Source organism: Lissotriton helveticus, chromosome 11 (assembly GCF_964261635.1).
Source record: "Lissotriton helveticus chromosome 11, aLisHel1.1, whole genome shotgun sequence".
NCBI classification, from domain to species: Eukaryota; Metazoa; Chordata; class Amphibia; order Caudata; family Salamandridae; genus Lissotriton; species Lissotriton helveticus.
In genome coordinates, this window is record NC_136072.1 from 171,111,629 (window position 1) to 171,134,129 (window position 22,501).

The 22,501-nt window shown below is 44.5% G+C and overlaps 1 protein-coding gene across 14 annotated transcripts in view; it reads left to right on the forward strand.

Annotated features, from left to right (window-relative positions):
* DLG1 (discs large MAGUK scaffold protein 1) overlaps nucleotides 1-22,501 on the forward strand; it is a 1,315,748-nt gene that overhangs the window by 904,247 nt on the left and 389,000 nt on the right. For 8 of the 14 annotated variants that reach the window (XM_078666477.1, XM_078666466.1, XM_078666468.1 and 5 more), the window contains one exon: nucleotides 11,015-11,151. In XM_078666477.1, the coding sequence (XP_078522603.1) occupies nucleotides 11,015-11,151 (137 nt within the window). Of the gene's footprint in view, nucleotides 1-11,011; nucleotides 11,152-22,501 lie in introns of all 14 variants that reach the window. The other 6 variants (XM_078666465.1, XM_078666467.1, XM_078666469.1 and 3 more) reach the window with 1 other exon arrangement.

Here is a 22,501-nt window from a genome sequence, read left to right on the forward strand (position 1 = left end):
TAATCGAACTGGTTTGGGCGGGCAAGCAGCCTAGAGTAGCCTGGTCTCTTCTTACACTTCCATTCCACCAGGGAGGTCTGGCGGCCCCAGATTTTGAGCTGTACGCATATAGTGCGCAGGCCCAATACCTGCACTACTGGCAACACCCGATCCCTTATCAACCGCACGTGGCAATAGAGATAGATGTGGCGGCACCCTGCCCCCTCAAGGCAGCGGCGTACAGGAAATACAAACGGGCACAAGAGGACATTGACACTGTAGAAGTGGTGCGATGGGCATGGTCGGGTATCGCAAAACGAGCGGGTGTCACTGAACTATATGCCCCGAGCATGCCACTGGAGGGTAACCCACTGCTGGGGCCTCTAACGGACGCGGCAGTAGTACGGAGGGCGCATGAATGTGCCCTAAAAGTAGCAGGCGACCTATACCCCAATGATATTTTCATTACACTACCAGCTATGATTGCGTCGTCCGAACCGACGGCCTCAGAATTACTACTATACTATCAACTGCGGGCGGCGTGCAAACACAGGTACCCGGTCTTCCCTGCGGCCCCACCATCGCTAGCAGCTCTGGAGGACATACTCTCAAACGCTTCCTCGCACAAGTTGATAACACGCATCTATAGGGCTACACAGAATGCAACACCTGTTCCGCACATTGATTCAAGGGTGCAATGGGAGGCTGAAGCAGGTATCAATATTACAGAAAAACAATGGACATTTTGCTGCACACAACTTGAACACCTCTCGCCCAATTATAGACTGAGGCTTAAACATTTTAACTACTTACACAGAACATACCGTACACCCAAGCAACTATTTAAGATGGGTCTGCAGGCGGATGCCTCTTGCTGGAGATGTGGTGAGAGGGAGGCTACGTTCTATCATCTAGCCTGGGAATGTGGGCCAATACACAGATTTTGGGAGATAGTCTTCCGTAACATAGTACAGATAGTGGAGACACCTATAGGCCCGGACCCGCTTGTGGCGCTCCTGGGATTTGTAAGTCCGGTACCAAGTGCATCCCGGAGACTAGTAGCTCTTCTGTTGTTGCTGGCCAAGCGGCAAATAGCAATTCACTGGAAGCAAAGGGCTCCGCCGAAAATATCAAGTTGGGTAAAATCTGCACTGTACTGTAAGGACCAACTATCTGCCTATTGGGAAATGATGCCGTTGCGCTCAAGGCCGACAGACATATGGCAACCATTGGTGGACTGGCTGGCTAGGTCAGAGGAGAATGACAGTGACTGAGAAGTGCAGGAGGGGTTAGACTGAGAAGTGTGTGTGTGTGGACCACGGTGCACGTCCAGCCATATTGTAAAGCGGATAACTGAAGTTGTATCCATGTACATTCATTCGGAATACTGCTCGCTGTTTTACGACGCTCGCTTACAGTTGTTTCTGTTGATTACCAAGTTCTGTGCAAATGATCAAAACTTGCACAAGTGTACGACGTGTATCCGTATAGATGTTGTAATGCAATGTGAATAAGCTGCCTGCCTCCGGGTTGTTGGCTAAATAGCAGTGTACACATTGAAGAGAATAATAAAGATTTTGAAAAAAAAAAAAAAAAAAAACATGCACGCTGGCACATGAGGGCACTCCAGTGGTGCCTCCGCAGGCAGTGGTATCAGCACAACGGAGATCTCAGGGAGTCAGTGAGGATCTCCAGAGAAACTGCAGCGGATCTGTCTTGGTGGAGCGTGGAAGGCAATCTGTCTCAAGGAAAGCCTTTCCAACTACCTCCATCGGTGGCCACGGTGATAACGGATGCATCCACTCTAGGGTGGGGTGCTCATCTGGGGGACCTGGAGGTCAAGGGTCTTTGGTCTCCAGAGGAAAGGTTGCTTCACATCAACCTTCTGGAATTTCGGGCCATACGTTTGGCACTCAAGGCCTTCCTCCCTTCCCTTCGCGGTCAGTCGGTTCATGTCCTGACGGACAACACGACCGCGATGTGGTATGTCAACAAGCAGGGAGGAGTAGGGTCACAGTGTCTCTGCAGAGAGGCTCTGCGTCTCTGGTCCTGGGTACAGGACCATCAGCTTTGTCTGATGGCAAATCATCTGGCCGGAGTCCTGAACGTTCGTGCAGACAGTCTGTCGACAGTTCTCTGCCGACCACGAGTGGAGGCTTCACCCGGAGGTAGTTCGCGACATCTTTCAGATGTGGGGGACTCCTCGGGTGGACCTGTTTGCCACTCGCGAGAATGCTCACTGGGGGTCATTCTGCAGTCTCCAGTATCCGATGCAAGGAGCTTTGGGGGACGCGTTTCAGTTGAGTTGGAGAGGTCAACTCCTTTACGCGTTTCCTCCCATACCTTTGATTCCTCGGGTTCTGAGGAAGATTCGCCAGGACCGGGCCCAAGTCATATTGGTCGCCCCGGATTGGCCAAGAAGGGTGTGGTACACAGACCTTCTCCACCTCTCCTCTCACCCACCGCTCCGTCTCCCGCTGCCGGGTTTTATTTGAATGGAGCCCTTCCGGGCCATCCAACATTAACCGGACAGTGATATAACTAAAGTTGAGGTCGTCTGGCAGACCAATTTTTGATCATGACCGTCCTTGTATTTTTTATACAGGAACTAATTGCAAGTCCCGTGATAATTCGGAATCTACAAGTTAATCTGGTCCACCCTTCCTGTGCGATAGGTGAGCCAACTTTGTACTTCAATCCCCAACAATATCTGTACCACGTACTTCATGTTCTGTGGGCATATGACAACACGCATTTTAACCAACTGCCTCCCTTGTATGTACCAACAAGGTCGGTGTATATTAATTGATTTATTTTAATTACTTTTTAGGAGGTTGCCCACCCACAACCATTCCGTCCTGAAGAAGACCCCTATTGTAAGGACTACTATCCTACACGTATCTTGGGTCGAAACGTAGACCATACAACCATCACCAACTCCTACCCCCAAGCTAGACCAAAGCAGCTGAAGGCGAGTTAGGTGGTCTACATCATTTGATTTCTGGACTCTATACGAGCGTTATACTGTGGTCCTTGGGTCAAGGAACCACATGAACATGTTTTTTGAAACTATGATTAATACCTGTCACTGAATGATTCTGACTATCCCCCTAAATCCTACTTTATCCCTGACACTTTCCCTCACTTCACCTCCCTTCCCCGTTGTGTATGTGGGCACATATACAGAAAGTTTGTTGAAACATTTTTGATGTATTCTAACCAATGAAAGGTAATATATGCAATTCTGAAATAAATCTTTTTGCATCTAATAATTTGGTTTTCTGAAATAAGTGTATCAAATCGTAATTATTTGTTCTTTGTCTGGGACCCTTTTCCCTTGTACCGTCTCCCTCACAGGGCAGACCTCCTCTCTCAGATGGAGGGGCAGGTTTTACACCTCCACCTCCAGACATTACACCTTCATGCCTGGAGATTGAACGGGGCAACTTGAATTCTTTTTCTCTCCCTCATGATGTGGTGGACGTCATTCTTTCTGCCAGGCGTGACTCCACCAAGTCCATCTATTCGTATAGATGGTCTTAATTTGTTTCTTTGTGTAGGGAGAGAGATGTTGACCCTTTGAAGGCTCATTTGTCTGACATTTTGCAATTTGCTCTTTCTCTGGCGCAGCAAGGATTTGCTGTTGCCACGGTCAAGGGGTACCTTTCAGCCTTATCGGCATTTCTCTGTTTGCCGGATCAGCCCTCTCTTTTTAAGTCTCCAGTGGTTTTAAGATTTTTGAAGGGTCTCACTAATAAGTTCCCTCCTTCTCCGTTTGTTGTTGCTCATTGGGATTTGAATCTTGTGTTAGCCTATTTGATGGGTTCTCCTTTCGAACCCTTGCACAAGTGTCCCATGAGACTTCTTTCTTTTAAAACGGTCTTCTTGGTTGCAATTACCTCGGCAAGGAGGGTAAGTGAGCTTCAGGCTCTTAGTTCCAAGCCCCCTTTCTTGTCCATTCATGCTGAAAGAATGGTTCTCAGGACCAGGGCTGTTTTTCTGCCTATGGTGGTAACTCCCTTCCATCTAGGACAATCCATTACCCTTCCTACTTTTTATCCTCCCCCTCACCCTTCCAAGGAGGAGGAGAGGCTTCATTGCTTGGACCCAAAGAGAGCAGTCAGTTTCTATCTCGATAGAACTAAAGACTATCGTGTTGATGATCAACTCTTCTTGGGTTTTGCTGGCTGTAAGAAGGGCAGAGCGGTGCACAAGCGCACACTTTCCAGGTGGATAATCCTGTGCATCAAGATTTGCTACTCCCTGGCGGGTAAGGACCCTCCTGAGGGTATTAGAGCACATTCAACTAGAGCAAAGTCTGCAACATCTGCTTTCTCTAGAGGTGTACCTGTTGAGGACATTTGCAGAGCCGCGACTTGGGCCTCCCTCCACACTTTCGCGAATCACTTCTGCTTGGATACTGAGCTGAGGAGGGACGGCCACTTCGCGCGCTCTGTTCTCCAAGATTTCCTGGTATAGCAGGGTGGACAGCCTCCTCCGGGAGGGGGGGACTGCTGTGGGACTCTATTCACAAGGTGAGGAATCCACACAGCAGATGTATCTATCAGAAGAACAAGTTACTTACCTTCGGTAACGCTTTTTCTGGTAGATACAGTATCTGCCTGTGAATTCCTCACATGCCCACCCGCCTCCCCGTTGTCCACTCTGCTATACCTGGTTTTATGTATTTATATTTTCAGATTTTTATTCTTTTGCTATGCACTTTGTGTGCGGTTTTGATTTGTATGTACTGTGTACACTGTATATATGTATATTTACTATCGTTGGTCCGTCCGGGTGCCTTGAAGGCACGGAAAAAAGGGCGGAACTGACGTCATCACGTCGACGTGGGTCTAATAAGGAGTCGGTGACGTCAGACGGAGTCGCGCGCAATGCCGTGCTCCTATGACGTCGTCCACGCCGGCGTGCTACGAAGAAATATTCCGAACGTTGCTGACGCAAGGGGGATATTCACAAGGTGAGGAATCCACAGGCAGATACTGTATCTACCAGAAAAAGCGTTACCGAAGGTAAGTAACTTGTTCTTTTCAAACAAATCTACAAATGATGAAATATTATATTTAATTCCCAAACAAATATAAAAAAATCGAAATTGTAATAAGGCATCAGTCCATATTATATTGTTTGCACTTGAACTGCTCCACAAATCAATCTGAGAATACTAATTTAATTTATCTCCTACTTTTAATTTCTTCACATTTACAGATCATTTTGCATTTTTTCATTTTACCATTGTTGTTCTTCTTTTATTATATACGCTTTATTAATCGGTTAATATTATTGCTTTTTTAAGCAGTTGCGGACATCCTCACTGATGTAATAATCGGTTAATATTATTGCTTCCTTTAAGCAATAGTGAAAGGCATCCTTCACAGTAACTCGTTAAATATTTTCCATGTTTGTGGGTCCATATGAAATATGGATTTTATGTCTGAATTTTGTGCAGTAAAATACCAACATGTGTAAAATAAATAAATATATTTCCTAGTTGTAGGAAACAAATGTAGAGAGAGAAAGGCAGCCATGCTGTCGTACGCCACAAAGGGCCCCTTTGGGTGCTCCCTTGACCACAGAGTACTGGTTAGGGTTCTTGGTCCATTTAGTCCGAGACCCTCAGAGAGCTTACATGAATCTTGGGTTTACTTAGCGACAATCCTACCAAGAGTATTTTCTCCATACTCAAAGATCTTAAATCAGCCGAGGCACTCACTGCGCCCTCTATCACATCAGATGAGCATTGTGAGGCGCTCTCCACCTTCTTTGTCAACAAGGTAGAAAATACCTTTAAGTCCTTTCCTCAGATGGATATGTGTTCTGGCTCTGGAGATAAACGTCCTCCCACTCACACGCTTGCCACCTTCCTGCCGATTTCTGAGAATTCGCTGCACTCATTATGCAGAAAGATTAAATCGGACTTTCCTGCTAATCCCCTGTAGCCTGATCAATTTATGAGACTGTTACCTGTGCTTCTTACACCTCTGGGCCAGGTGATTAACATGTCCCTGTCTATAGCAGTTGTCCCCAGGACTTGAAAGCAGGCTAGGCGTGTTCCTTTATTAAAAAAACCTACCCTTGATACAACTAAACCTGAGAACCTCCGTCCTATCTCCCTCCTGCCGTGGGCTTCCAAGATCTCTGAAGCCTATATAAACTCCATCTTGTCAGGTTTCCTGGAAGAGAACAACATACTTGATGCCTCTCAGTGCGGCTTCCGTCCGGGTCTCAGCACGGAGTCTGCCCTCTTAGCAGTGACCGTACATCTGAGGGCAGCACTGGATGAGGGACATGCCTTGGCACTGATCCTACTGGATCTTATTGCTGCGTTTGATACAGTCTCCCACCAAATCTTACTGCAAAGGCTGGAGAAAGTTGGCATTGTGAGTCCTGCATTGGACTGGTTCACCTTCTTTCTCGCGGAGAGGACCTTCCAGGTAACATCCCCCCTTTCACCTCCAGGGTCCATACTATCAAGCAGGTGTGCCGCAGGGCACAGCCTTGAGCCCAACGCTCTTTAATTTGTATGTCCAGCCATTCGCGGCGGTGGGGAGTAAAGGGATGACCGTAGTATCATATGTATCATATGTAGATGATACGCAGCTGCGCTCTCCGATGACTGTCTGCACGTCGCTCATACGTTTTGGTCCGGTCTTTCTGCTATCGCGGGGTGGATGACTGCCAACTGCCTCCAGCTCAATACCAGCAAGTCTGAGGTCTTGCTGTAGGGAAAGATCTTGAGCTGTGGAGTGTACACTGGTGGCCTGCTACCTTGGGTTGTACACCCGCCCCCAAACAGGTGGTGAAAAATCTTGGTGTGTGGGTCGACTCAGCTCTTAGCTTTCAGGCCCAAACAAAGAAAGTGGCAGCAACATGTTTCGGCATACTACGGGGGCTCAAACCGCTGCTGTTTTTTTTTGATCAAGCAGGTGATTGTTCAGGCCTCCGTTTTGTCGAGACTGGACTATGCCAGTCTGCTCTACTTGGGAGCAAATAAGACTGAGATTATGAGACTGCAGAGGGTACAAAATTCAGCTGCCAGAACCCTTCTTGGCCTTCCTAGAATTTGCTCCACCACCAGTGCTATTCATCAGCTACATTGGCTGCCGGTGGCCAGACGAGTGGAGTTTAAGTCCCTCTGTATTATTTTCAGGATTTTTACCTTCTCCTCCCCTGGCATTCTGGCCAACCTGCTTTCAACATATACCCCCACCCGCCATCTCCGCTCAATAGGCCATCACCTTGCGGTTGTTCCCCGGGTAAGGAGGGCACGTGCTGGTGGGCGCTCCTTTCGCACACTGGCAGCTAAATTCTGGAATCCACTTCGTACTCACATATGGAGCATTGATAATTACCCGGCTTTTCGTAAGGCTATCAAAACTCACCTCATCCCTTCACTATAGGCCTCCTCTTTACTTTAGGTTGTTTCACTTCCTTCCTGTCGGTCTTTTGTGCTTTTGTTAAGGTTATCAGATTCCACCCTTTCCTTATTAGGCCTCCTTCTGCCGTCTGCTACCCTTCTGTTGTTATTAGCGCAGGGATGCCCCTTTGCTGGGGCAGCCATGCGCTCTATAAAACGTCATAACTTAACTTAGACAAAAGTGAAGAATCACAGAGACTACCCAGGTCAAAAACAACATGGGGCTAGAGAGCAAGGTTTCCGGAGCCATGCAGGAGACTTTCCGTCCAACAGGAAGCCATTGCTCTTCAGATAGGGTATTTACCCAAAACCAAGGCATTTGAAATTCTGCTTAATTTAATAGCTTAGACCTTAACTGCCAGACTCCTGCAGCTTGCATGTCCAAACTACAACCAACTGAATAAAATGTTTACTGTGCAGAAATCTTCAAAGGAATATATACATCAGATAACCCATAATTCTCCAGTGTCTGATCTTTCATAAATTCACATGCTTACCTTATCCCTGTCATCGAGCTGAGAGTCCCACAGTAATCGTAGACAGCAGTGCAAGTATAAACATAGGTGGAAAAGCTTCAACAGCCACAGGAGTAGTCTATTCACATTATTTTATAAAGATGTCAACTTCATCCAGTCAGCATTCAGCATCCTTCTCCACCCAAGTCACCAAAGCTCTGATTTCTACTGCATGTGTTGTGTGAAAATGGGTTCCCAGAGCTCTGATCTTCCAGATACATTTACTATTTTGTTTATATCTTAATTTCTGAGAAAATACCTTCCGTCTCTGAGTCTTCTCATGCTGCTAAGACGTCATTATTGCTGACTTGCTTCACTCAGAAGATCCTCTCATAAGGTTTGCTTATATTGTTTATATCCTGGCCACAAGGTGAAGGATAGCAAAATAATTCATACTTGTTCTGCTAAAACTTAAAAAGATCTGTGAGGTAGACTTTTATTACATCTCCAGAAGCCAAAGCCAGAAGAAACTTACACTTCTGAGGAACAATAGGAAAGTTAAGGCGTAGAAGAGTTCATTCATAGTCTGAGTGCTCTTTAAAATCAACATCAGATGAAAAATCATCAGCTTCTGAGTAACTACCAAGGAAAGCTCACAAAAAATTAGAGAAACTGAGGTCACTCCTGAGGTAGACATACCAACTAGACAAATTCATTCAAAACATCGTAAAAGCCATCTTCTGAGCCACCTACACCAAAGAAGAAAATATCTGAGAACTCCGATTCCAAACAAAAATTGTGAACATCATTTCTGTTGACGAGATTATCGCTGGCATCTCTGTTGGTGAAGACTACATTGTCAACGATGAAGGCTGCAATCAGGTGGTCTAGGTAAAACCTCACTGATAACACTGACGACAAAGTCCCTGTTGATGATATTGACTTTTACACTGTAGATGACCGCTTCAAGGACTAAGTCATGCAAGCAAAGTATCACTTTATCCTGCACGACAACTGGACAAAGAGGGAGGATGAATATGCTTTCGGGCATGCATATAATCAAGGCAGTTCAAATTAAAGTAACAAGATGAGGATGAGTACATGGGAAAGGTAGGTGGTTTTAGCCTGATCCTGATCTGCGAGAACATCCTAATGCCAGAGGGCTTTATCAGCCCTTTGAAGAGCATAGTGATGATGATGATGACGATGATGCTTTGTGCTTAGCACTACCTGTACTAACAATAGGATCAGATAAGTCAAACAATGCAGGACCTCATGCTCCAGGATCTGTAAGCTCTGGTAAGAGGTCTGTGACTTATGCTCTCAGATTATTATAAGCCATTTTGGAATACTCTGCAACTGAACCGATTTAAAAAAAAAAAAAAAAAAAAAAAAAAACCTTCAGGATTAGCAACTCCATCTCAATTAAGGCTTCATTCAAGACAATAACCCTACGTACTCCTGTCACTGAGTATGATGATTTGACGCCTGAATTCAACAAATTACAGCTCCTAGACATTCCAAATGATTGCAGAGACTCACTAGTTACAGCCAGAGCCTACTCTGCAAAAAAGTTGTATGAAGTAAAAAGATTCTATTCTTGGTGTACTGAGCATAATTTGCACCCAATGTCCTCTTCTCCTCAGCAAGTATTACCTTACTTTCTTCGCTTACCAGGTTCTAGTTTGTCAAATTCCATCTGGCTGTCATACCACACTTTAGGAGGATACTAAATCAGCTTTATCTTCGGTCTAATAAACTCGTTAGGAATTTCATGAAGGTTTTTTCAGTCTTTACTCCTATATGACCTTGTAATCCATGTTAACTTAACACAGGTCTATCCCAATTGATTAGAAGTCCTTTTGAACCAATTCAAAAAGTGGGAATTTAAATTTCTTTCTTGGAAGTTGGGAGTTTTATTGGCTCTAGCCTATACTAGAAGATTTCACAAAATTCAAACCTTTACAATCAGGGAACCCTTTACGATCAAGGAACCCTTTCCGCAGTTCAGAGATGACAGTCCTACTGCGAACAAACCCAAAATGTATTCCTAAAATACCAATTGACTTTCATTTGAACAAAGCAGTAGTCTTATAGGCGCACTTTGAAGAAGCCAAGTTATGCTCGTAAAGAACTCTACATACCTTAGGTGTAAAAGGATGTCTGGAGTTTTATTTCGACAGGACCAGATCTGTCAGATATAATGATCAACGTTTGGTGGCTTATGGTCATTCACACTAAGAACAATCTCTTTCAAAATGAGTATAGCTCGCTGAGGGTCTGCAGCCATAGTCTTTTGTCATAACAAAGCAGGCCATCGTCTCTAAGCAAATGTGTCTGCACATTAAATAAGAAGTGTTTCTGCATCCACATCCTTATTTGCAGGCGAACAAGCAGGAAGAAATAAACCCCTTTACACCGGGACTACTGTCTAGATTAGACAGTTCACAGAAGTGCTGCGGTGTGGCGAGGGTCCTACACCATTTATTCAATTAAGGCAAACCTGTTTTCTTTCATGGTCTCCCTTTATCTGCTGACAGCTGTGTATTGTGAATATACTATGTGCTGTTTGGCTTCAAACGTGAATTTGTGAAACATCCAATATTGAAGGAAGAGTTACTTCCCTGTAATTGCAGTTCTCCAATATTGTTCTTTTCAAAGATTCACAAGTGACCCTCCTCCCCAGCGCAGGCTCGCTTATGTTATAAGCTTCTTCAGCACATACTCTGAAATCTAAGCTATGATGACCTGGACGGGGAAGGGTGTAGACTGTGATGTTTGCTGATTGGCTGAAAGATGGCTCTTTTTGAAATTGCGTGAATTTGCTATTTCTGTGACTGTTAAAATTTTTCTCTCTCTGTTTAACATTGCCCTTCGCTCTGTGGTTACAGTGGACTCCCAGTTCAATGAAAGGGATAATTCAAGCATGCCCAATTATGTAATATGGCCATATTAGAGAACTGTGGTTACAGGTAAGTAACTTTGTCTTGTAAATGTTGTCACCTGTTCTGATAAAAGCGGACCTATTGATTTGGCAAAATAAGACCTGTTAAAATTGATTGTTTCCTCTTTATAAATTACCTATAACAGACCCTGATTATTTCTGAAAAGATATCTTAAATGCATTCTTGTTCTTTTCAAGCAGGTCTTGGGTTCAGCATAGCTGGAGGTGTTGGGAATCAGCACATTTCTGGTGATAATAGTATTTATGTAACCAAAATCATTGAAGGAGGTGCTGCACACAAAGACGGTAGACTTCAGATTGGAGACAAACTTCTAGCTGTGAGTTATTTATTTTATTTTACCAAAATGTTGTCAATTAAACATTATGATTGCATGGAAACTATAGATGCCCCGTGAACATTGTTTTTTTATTTATTTTTTTATTTGAAGTTCTTGTATCATGATTTCAGTATATAGGCAAAATAATATACATTGGCAACCAAAAAGTACAAAATCATAGTTACAGAATACAGAAGTCTAATATTACTCAAAATGCGATTTCCAAATTTTGTCAAATTTCCTTGTCCCACCAATTCGCTGTGCATAACGAAGTTCGCTAGTTCTAACATTTCTCATTTTTTGAAGCCAGGTATTAAACGAAGGAGCTTGTATTAATTTCCAATTCTGAAGCACCAGGGACCTTGCTACTGCCATAACAATAAATAATAATTTTACCATCTGTTCTAACAATCCAAGATCAGAATCGTATCCGAAAAGTATTAGTTTAATGTTGTAAACAATCTGGATCCCACAATACTTTTGTAAATATTCGAAGATCTTGTTCCAAAAAGGCACAATTTTAACACAATGAGCTATAGTGTGAGACCAATTAGCAGGAGTATATTGCTGACATCTGAAACAGTTGGCATTAATATTAACATACATTTTAGAGATGGCAGCAGGAGTACGATAGAGGAGCCATTTACTGAAAAAAAACATTCTCCTCCAATTTGATCCTCGAAGAACACTAAAATTCAACTTATTTATACGTTTCCATGTATTCATAGCAAGAACATGATTCTCCTGTTCTTGCCATTTTTTGACGGCTTTCGTACTAAGATCTAACTCAATATGCTGAGCTAGACAACGTTTCCATGCCCCTGGCTTCCTCATCTGGGGAATCAAAAACAAATCATCCCACAACTGGCAAGGAGAACCGATAATTCTTGGCTCAACTTGTTCCAGTGTTTTGAAAATCGAGATATAGGAACCTAATAACATAAAATTCCCTGAAATTAATTGCTGCATCTCTCCTGGTAACAGCCAAACCCCTTCTCTTAAAAAATCTGATAGGGTAGAAAACCCAACCCGTTCCCATTGTAAAGCAGTATCCGCTCCAATTTTCATTCCCATGAAAATGAGAGCATTATTTAGGGGAGTTCTAGAATTAAACTGCGGGAGAGAATACCTTTTAAGAAAAACGTCACGACGTTTAAAAAACCAATACATTGTTTTATACCGGCTAAGCTTTGGTGATTTAGGGATGTGCAAAGGAACAGGGGGTTGAACCTCTTGGCAAATTTGTTCAAAAAAGAAATTAATAAACAATTTTGGACACTGCATTCCGTATTTAAATCGTTCTAAATATTGGGCGAAGTATGCGCTGTAATAATCTCTAAGATTAGGTACAGATAAGCCTCCCAATTCGGTATCCGCATAAAGTATCTTCATTGCTATCCTAGGGCGTTTTTTTGCCCAAATAAACCCTGAAAATAATGATTCAACTTTTGAAAAAAAGCTACTAGGCAAAAAACACGGAATAGCTGAGAATAGAAAATTAAACAGTGGAAGTATTGACATCTTTATAAGTGCCACCCGTCCCATAATAGTAAATGGCAATGAGTCCTATCTGGTGAACAACGATTGTACCTTCCATAAAAGTGGATCAAAATTCAACATAGCTAAATCGGAAATCAAAGTGGAAAGCATAACCCCTAAATACCGTTTCGGTCTTGAATTAATACAGCCAACTAAATCACTATGTAATTCCACCTCCCCCCCACCGCAAACTAGTATTTCCGTCTTTTTTTTATTACTTCGGTAACCTCCCAAGGACTCGAATTCTTCAAAAAGCTGTAAAGCAGCAGTCTGGGATTGAATATCCGTCTTAATTATCAGCATAATATCATTGGCATAAAGTTTAATTTTTGCCATAGAAACAATCGGTGGAGGGATATTTATAGACTCACGAATTGCTGTGGCTAACTGTTCTATAAAAAAAGCAAAAGGGATAAGGGACAACCCTGCCTAGTTCCGCGTTGGACCGAAACTGTGCCCACCATAACAGAATTAATAATTGTTAGCTCTGGCACCTGTGTGTAAATTGTTAATTAAACTAATAATTTGTGAAGGAATTCCGAAATGTTTTAAAATAATAAATGACCATACCACTAAATCAAAAGCTTTCTCAGCGTCTAATAATAAAATTAAAGCCTGGATTTTTTTTATCTGAAAATAATCTAAGGCCTCCGTGAGAAAATGAGTGTTGGTAACTAACTGCCGGCCTGCCACAAAACCATTCTGATCTGAGTGAATAAGATCTGTTGCAATGAAATTAAAACGTACTGATAGTAATTTAGTAAGGATCTTATAGTCAGTATTAAGTAATGTGATAGGCCTGTATGAGTTAGGGTCTTTTAAATCTTTACCTTTTTTCGGAAAACTAACAACTGTCCCCTCCCCAAAAGAGTCTGAGTCTTGGCCACCCATTAACATATAATTAAATAATTGTAATAATAAATCAGAAAAAACACTAAAGAAGATCTTAAAAAATTCTGCTGGAAGGCCATCCGGACCACAAGCTTTACCAGTTGGTAAATTTACCAGTTGGTAAATTCTTGACCACTAATTCTAATTCTGATTTGGAAAATAAACGCATCATTGAATCACTATCTACCTGAGATAGAGAGGGCATATTATATCTAGATAGAAAATTTGAGAGCCTAGAATGATCTATTTTTCGCTGTTGGCTATAAATCTGTTTATAATGGGACAACATAATAGTGCCTATAGCATCCGCTTGTGATACTTCTACTTGAGTAACAGGGCACTTTAAAGAGTGGATCCGATTTGCAGCCACTTGCTCTCTTGCCTGCCATGCGAGGAGTTTACCAGAGAAATTACTCTCCTCGTAAATCCTCTGAGATTTTATCAAAAATTGCTGTTCACTCTGTGTAAAGAAAAATAAATTGAGTTCACGTTTGGCCTCATTTAAATTTTTTTGTACATCACTAGAAGGATTGGATTGTCGCAGCAGAGTAAGTGAATGGATTTTTTGATAAAGTAAAGTCTCAGTTTGTTTAATAGTACGCCATTCTTCTGCGTCTTTACTAATTACGATACCGCGAATAAAGGCTTTTAATGAGTCCCAAACAATATGCAGTGGGGCCGTATCTAAATTACGAGCAATGAACTCAACAATGTCGATCTTTAAAAAAGAGATCCAATTACTATCCTGGAGATACATTTTATTAAATATCCATCTTTTAGAAGACTTACTTTCTTCCCCTACTTCAAATTCAATTAGCAACATAGCATGGTCTGAAAAACCATTATGAAAAACTTTTATTTTTAATAACCTAGATGCCAGAAAAAAATCTAAACGAGAGGAGGATCTATGTCTCCCTGACCAACAAGTAAATTCTGTGGAAATTTAGAACGCCATGGGTCACAGAGATCTAATAAATATATATTCTGCATAATGGACCTTCTTGATTTTGGTTTAGAATGTTTCCTCGAGGCACCAGTGGAGTCTAATTTTATGTCCATAAGGATATTAAAATCACCACCTATCACTATGTCTCCCCTAACTAACAACAAAGATTGAAATAACTCCTCATAGATTGGGGCACGGTCTTCCACTGGAGCATAAAAGCTGAAAAAAGTGATTGGTCTCTTCCTATCTTTTATTAAGCACGTGACCCAACACCACCGCCCTGCCTCTCCATCTTCATACTGGATAATTTCTGCATCTAAGTTCTGATTTATAAAAATAGCGACCCCACTTTTGGATTCTTGAGCGCATGAGAACCCTCGATGTAATGACCAGGTTTTAAACATAGAAAAGACATTAATTTTAGCAACAGAAATATGGGTTTCTTGCAACATTACAACAGCTGGTCGCTCTGACTTGATCCATAGCTCAATAGCTCGCATTTGTTTCCGATTATTCAGCCCATTAACATTAAAGGAAATCACTCTAAGCCCCCCAATAGACATTTATATAAATCTTTGATAAATCCTTGAGACAAACTTCTTGCCAACTTATTTTTCCATCGAAATCCAACAACAACTTCAATTTTTTCATTTTTTCCCCCTCCCCCCATCCCACAACCCACTTCAGGTGCTCCCCTCCAGCACCTAGCCCTGTGGCCCTGTACTACACCTTCACCTCCTCCCCACGCTGGCCACTTGACACTAACCCCACTCATAGAGGCGCCTTGTTGTTGCGCCCCTGGTCCCATGACCCTCCTGTTCCGCACCTACCGCCTCCCCCAATCATATCTAATTACATCTGCACAACATCCAATCTCTAATTTGGGCCTAACTTTGCGATTGCTGGTTAAGCATCTCGCGTGCCTCATCAACATCAGTAAACAAGTGAAATTTGCCTGTGATCTGTACTTTTAACTTTGCCTGCTGTGCCATTGAGGCTTGCACACCCTTGTCCTTAAATAATTGCAAAAGTTTTACAAAGTCTTTTCTCCGTCTGGCAGCGGCAGCCGACATATCGGAGAAAATCCGACATTTAGTAGTTGGATTGGCATAAAATTGTCTTTGCTTAAAGGCCTGTGATAGGATCGTTTCTTTGACACAGACATCAGCAAAGTTAACAATAATTGTCCGAGGAAACAGAGAATTATGAAATGGGCGAGCTGGAACTCGATGCGCTCGTGTGATTAAGTCTCCCTTAAACTCAGGGATTACCTCTCGACAAAAGAAAGAAGTAATCCATTGCATCATATCCGAGCCTTCAATATTCTCTGCTACGCCCACTACTCGAAGGTTTGACCTTCTATTATAATTTTCTAACTCATCCAATTTAATTTCAAAGGCTTTCGAAGATTTGGATACAGTAGATACCTCTTTCTGTACAATAATCATATTGTCCTCTAACCCTGAAATTCTAGTCTCAGATTCTTGAAATCGAGTTGAAAAAGAAGCCATTGAATCTTCAATTTTATCCAGACGCTTACCAATTACTGCCAATTCCGCCTTTTGAAATTGCTTCATCTCTCTTATTTCCCCCAAGATCAGATTTAACATCTCTTTCACTGAAATTTGAAAGTCCCCGTAGTCTTAGTGTCCATCTCCAAAATCGGACTCTGTGCCATTGTATGTGCCATAGCATCACCATTATTTAGTTTAGATTGTGGCAAGGTACTAGATAAGGCTAAGGGAGCCACCGTAGAAGTGCTAATAGGAAAAGTGGGGACTTCATTATTACTCAAAGAAACAGTTTTTATGTCTAAAGACGGAGGGTCTACTAAATCGCTTGATAACGTCATTAAGTCTGGACTCCCAAGATCTTTCAAGGGAGGGGTAACTGTTGGAGAGATTAAGGAGGTTGAGGGCCCAGGCAAGAATGCCCGAGTCCCGGCTGTATTAGCAGTAATATGCACTGTACCCTTTCGCTCAAATAGCGGAAATTGTTTAGATACCTTGGGAGTGCAAACTGTTAGGACCTCTTTAAGTACCTGTGGATCCTGTGCGGCTGCGGGATTCTCACCGTGAACCATTTCAGACGATTTTACTACTGAGCCCGACAAAGCCATGTCCATTCCACCCACGGGCAACTCTAATGCCTCCTTTCCCTCGCTAATAATAGAGTTAACAGGATCCTGTTGGTGAACCTGTATCACGTTGTCGTTCGGGAGGTTGTCTTCACCCTCTCCAGAACTCTCCGAATTTTGGACTGAAGAGTTTTCTTTCTCCGTAACAGATCTGCCCGTTTGGCTTTCTCTGTTTGATCTTTCAATTGTTGACTTCGTATTATCGCCCTGGCTCTAGCCGTCAGTTGCTTGCCCATACTCAGAACCAGTTCCTGCTGCACCAAAAATACCCCAAGTATAACAAGGTGATAAATTCTCACCTCGGAATCTCTGAACTTCAGTCTTCAGCCAGAAACAAAGTTAGTCCAGTAAACACCCAAAAAAAAGTCAGGTCGTCGAGGATCCTGGGACTTGTAGTTTATAGCGATTTCAATCACCGGCAGGCCCCCTAGTTATTAAAAACCCACACAGCGGCTTCAATGCTATACTATATAGCGGAAGCGGCGGGGCAGAACGCTTTCAATCAAAATTAGTCAAAATTGGTCCAGTTAACCACAAGAAGAGCCAAATCGTTGGAAGTGCTGAGACTTGTAGTTTTACCCACATGCTCCACTGGTGGCTAGAGCGACGGGGTAAAGCGATTTCAATCACCTGTGGGACCCCCAAATATCCGAAGTCACCATCTTCGAGTTGGTCAGTCGTCAAATCCGAGATCCGAGCCTTTCAATCGGCTCCTAGGTGCTTATTACTCCACTCCGGAGTTGTGGTCTTCCAAAAACGAATCCTCGAGGATAGTTTAGTGCCGCGCCTTCGAGCACTTCTAAGATTTCAGGATCTGTATTAAAGAAATGTCACTCTCATATGAAAACACGGCACAGCAGAAAAAAAGGGGATTCCAGCAGAACCGTTTCCTTCGTTTACTTCGTGGCTTCACTGTATCTGAGCTCCGATACCAGGTGACACCAAATTGCTACAACCTCGGGCAGTTGGAGCATCCAAACATATCGGCACCCCACAGCGCGTCTCAGATGCAGCGCATATCCACGCTACACCGCGTTCAGTGTAGAGACCTCAGGCACATCATAAACGCCGCCAGCGCCATCACCCTCGTGGAACAGAGTGAGTGAAGGGGAGGAGCACGGAACAGGAATCTCAGGTGCTACGTGGAGGCGTGGAACTCCACCGTAGCCGTCCCGAACACACCCCCGTGAACATTGTTGAAGGAAACAGGAATACGGATTATTGTACAGTAAATGTGTTATATATTGTGTGAAGTTTCCATGGGTGCTATTTTGGAAATGGAGAGATGTCTAGGTTGTATACTTTGTGAAACAAACCTTATTTTCGTTGTCTCAATGCTGATACGAAATTTATTCTGTAGTTAATTAAAACCATGACAAAATAAGACATTTAAAAGCCATGTTATAGAAAGAACAAAAGAGTCAGTGGGTCCTTGCAATGCCCTCTAGTCAGGGGCGCAACTAGGTCTTAATTTCGGGGGGGGCTAACATGGCAAATGAAGGGGCGTGGCTAATGTTAATCAATGGGGCGGGGCTAAAATGTCAGATAAACGGGATCGATTAATGCTCAGGTCAAGTGGAGAAAACATGCAACCCTAAAATTACCCCCTCGCAACCCAAAACCCATTACCACCCTGAACCCTGAAATCATCCACCTAGAACCCCAAACCCACGCCGATCCCTAAAATTACACCCTTACCCCCCAAAACCCATACCCACCCTGAACCCTAAAATTACCTCTGGCTCCCCAAAACCCATACCCGCACTGATCCCTAAAATTACACCCTTGCCCCCCCAAATCCATTACCACCCTGAACCCCAAAATTACCCCCAGGCACCCCAAAACCCATACCCACCCTGAACCCTAAAATTACCCCCTGGCACCCCAAAACCCATTACCACTCTGGACCCTAAAATCACCCCCTTGAAGCCCAGAAACTCATACCCGCGCTGATCCCTAAAATTACACCCTTGCCCCCCAAACCCATACCCACATTGAACCTTAAAATTACCCCTGGCACCCTAAAACCCATACCCATGCTGAACATTAAATTCTCCCCCTGGCACCCCAAAACCCTGTGGCGTCACTGGGGTTGGTGTCACCCGGTGCGGGTAACTCATGGTGTCACCCCCTCACGACTTACCGCATGGACCACCTCTGTCAGAAATGTACGGCGCTAGGTACTGTCTTACTCCCTCTAGCTCCTTCTCTCTGTCTAGCTCCCTCTCTGTCTTACTCCCTCTAGCTCCCTCTGGTTCCCTCTCTCTCTGTCTTACTCCCTCTAGCTCCCTCTCTCTCTCTCTTACTCCCTCTAGCCCCCTCTCTCTTACTCCCTCTAGCTCCCTCTCTCTCTCTCTTACTCCCTCTAGCTCCCTCTCTCTGTCTAGCTCCCTCTAGCTCCCTCTCTCTCTGTCTTACTCCCTCTAGCTCCCTCTCTCTGTCTAGCTCCCTCTAGCTCCCTCTCTCTCTGTATTACTCCCTCTAGCTCCCTCTCTCTCTGCCTTACTCCCTCTAGCTCCCTCTCTCTGTCTAGCTCCCTCTAGCTCCCTCTCTCTGTCTTACTCCCTCTAGCTCCCTCTCTCTGTCTAGCTCCCTCTAGCTCCCTCTCTCTCTGTCTTACTCCCTCTAGCTCACTCTCTCTGTCTAGCTCCCTCTAGCTCCCTCTCTCTCTGTATTACTCCCTCTAGCTCCCCTCTCTCTGTCTTACTCCCTCTAGCTCCCTCTCTCTGTCTAGCTCCCTCTAGCTCCCGCTCTCTGTCTTACTCCCTCTGTCTCCCTCTCTCACTGTCTTACTCCCTCTAGCTCCCTCTCTCTGTCTAGCTCCCTCTAGCTCCCTCTAGCTCCCTCTCTCTCTGTCTTACTCCCTCTAGCCCCCTCTCTCTGTCTAGCTCCCTCTCTCTGTCTTACTCCCTCTAGCGCCCTCTCTCTCTGTCTAGCTCCCTCTCCCTCTCTGTCTTGCTCCCTCTAGCTCCCTCTGTCTCCCTCTCTCTCTGTCTTAGTCCCTCTAGCTCCCTCTCTTCCGGTCTTTCTCACTCTAGCTCTCTCGCTCTCTGTCTTACTCCCTCTAGCTCCCTCTCTCTTTCTGTCTTACTCCTTTATCTCCCTCTCTCTCTGTCTTGCTCTCTCTAGCGCCCTCTCTCTGTATTACTCCCTCTAGCTCCCTCTGTCTCCCTCTCTCTCTTACTCCATCTGTCTTCCCTGGATTTGTATAAACAAGAGTGCGATCAACAGGTTGCACTGTAGTGAAAAGCAAGCTGAAATTTGGAACTGGTTCACTGAAAAACTGAAGACTGTGCAAGATACTGAAAAATAGGAAACCATGCACCCTCAGGTGAGCTAGGCTGCTATAGAGTTGCCTTGTGAGCAAAGAAAATTGTAGTCAAGAATTGCAGATCTCCTGCGAGACGCTGGCGAGTGTGAACAGCATGAGGAACACGCTTGCACAGGGAGCGACAGTAAAGGTGAGAGCAGATGTGAGGCTGCAGTGCAGATTGGTGTCAGCCCATGTGTTGGTGTCACCCGGTGCGGTCCGCACCCCCCGCACCCACCTAGTGACGCCACTGCCAAAACCCATACCCACCCTGAACCCTAAAACTGCCCCCCTGCTCCCCTGACACTCGAAAACCCACACCCACCCTGAAACCTAAAATGTCCCCCCCTCACAAACCCAAAACCCATACCCGCACTGAACCCTAAAATGAACCCCATGGCACCCCAAAACCCATACCCACCCTGAATCCTAAAATTGCCCCCCTGACACCCGAAAACCCATACCCACCCTGAACCCTAAAATTAACTCCATAGCACCCCAAAACCCTTAACCACCCTAAACCTTAAAATTACACCCTGGCACCCCAAAACCCATACCCACCGTGAACCCTAAAATTGCCCCCTGACACCCGAAAACCACACCCACCCTAAACTCTAAAATGTCCACCCCCTCATACCCTAAAACTCATACCTGCCCTGAACCCTAACAACCCCATGGCCCCCTAAAACCCATTACCACCCTAAACCATAAAATTACCCCCTGGCACCCCAATTCCCATACCCACCCTGAACCCTAAAATTACCCCAGGAACCCCAAAACCCATGCCCTCCCTGAACAGTAAAATTACACCTGGCACCCCAAAACCCATTACCACTCTGACCCCCAAAATTACCCCTGGAACCCTAAAATTACACCCTTGCCCAACAAAATCCATACCCACCCTGAACCCTAAAATTACCCCTGGCACCCCAAAACCCATACCCACGCTGCACCCTAATATTACCCCTGGTTCCCCAAAACCCATACCCACCCTGAAGCCTAAAATTACCCCTGGCACCCCAAAACCCACATCCACCCTGAACGCCTAAATTACCCCCTGGCCCCCATACCAGTCCTGAACCCTAAAATTGCCCCCTGGCACACCAAAACCCATTACTACCCTAAAATTATCCCTGGCACCCTAAAACCCATACCCACTCAGAATCCTACAATTACCCCCTGGCACCCCAATTCGTAACCCACCCTGAACCCTAAAATTACCCACTAGCACCCCAAAAAATGAACACTACAAACTTACACTACATATTCATATTCGGAGGGGACTCTCCTCTTTAGAGAAAGATACATGGCCCTGTTCACCATTTATCTGGTGAGGTGCGCTGTGGATGTGAATTCCCTACAAGTGCATGGACAGCAGGGGGAATGGGATGTCCAGTGCAAGTGAAGCTTTTCATTTGTAAATTAATTCCTTCTGGCGTCATAGCCCAGGGTTTGCGGTCTGTGCACTTGTATGGAATACACATCCATACAAGTGCACAGACAGCAAACCCTGGGATATGACACCAGCAGAAATTCCTTTACAAAGGAAAAGCGTCACCTGCACTGGCCAGCCCTTTCCCCCTGCTGTGTGCATCTTCCCACTCCCACCCCATGCTGAACACATCAAGTGCTTAGGTGAAATCCCTGCCTTCAGGCAAGGATATCACCTCGGCGCTAGTAAAGGAAAACAAGAGGGGGGGGCTGGGGGTTTACTTGATACTGTTCAGAGGCTGGCTGGCTCGGGCTGCCGGGCCTCTCAGAATGCATTAATAACAATGACATTCTCAGCTCCGATGCGCAGTCATCTCAGTGCGTGTCAATTAGCCCGGGCTGAAGAAGACGACGGGGGGGGCTGAAGCCCGGTGAGCCCAATGGGTGTTGCGCGCCTGCCTCTAGTGTGACTGACACATAGTACCTAAAGATAAAACTCACGGTGTGCGGTCAGCTTTAGTTAGCTTGAAGGTAATTTGGCTGTTTAAAATCTATGAAGGATAAACCAAAGTAAAAGATATATAACAAACAGTAAGAATAGTTTAACCACTGCGGCAATTTCGCCGCAGTGCGGCCGTTTTGCGGAGTGGGCGGGGCCGCGTCGGCCAACAGACATGTGCAGCACTACGGAGGTAGTGCTCCAAACGGCCGTTGGCCGACGAACGCAACAAAGGGGTTATATCCACTACAATTGGGTTGAATACATAGCAATTGTTAAAACTCGGTTACAAAAAGGTCAGACTTTACAATGTCCGTAATATAGGAATTAGGAGTTATCAATCTGAAGTCATCCCTGCTCTTTGTTGTGTATTTTAAGAAGGTCCTGAACTGCTTTAAAAAATTTGCCAGTTCAAGGGGAACCATGGTGCTAAAAATAGTTCATTGCATTATTACATGTTCTTATGCCATGGATTAAAAAAAGCGGCTTTAATCTTGTTCACAGGAAGTGGAGCAACGTCGGACAGCAGCAAAATAATTGTGTAAAAGTTTCCGATTTCTAGCCGCATACTCTGCACTTAACAATCGTAGAGAGCAG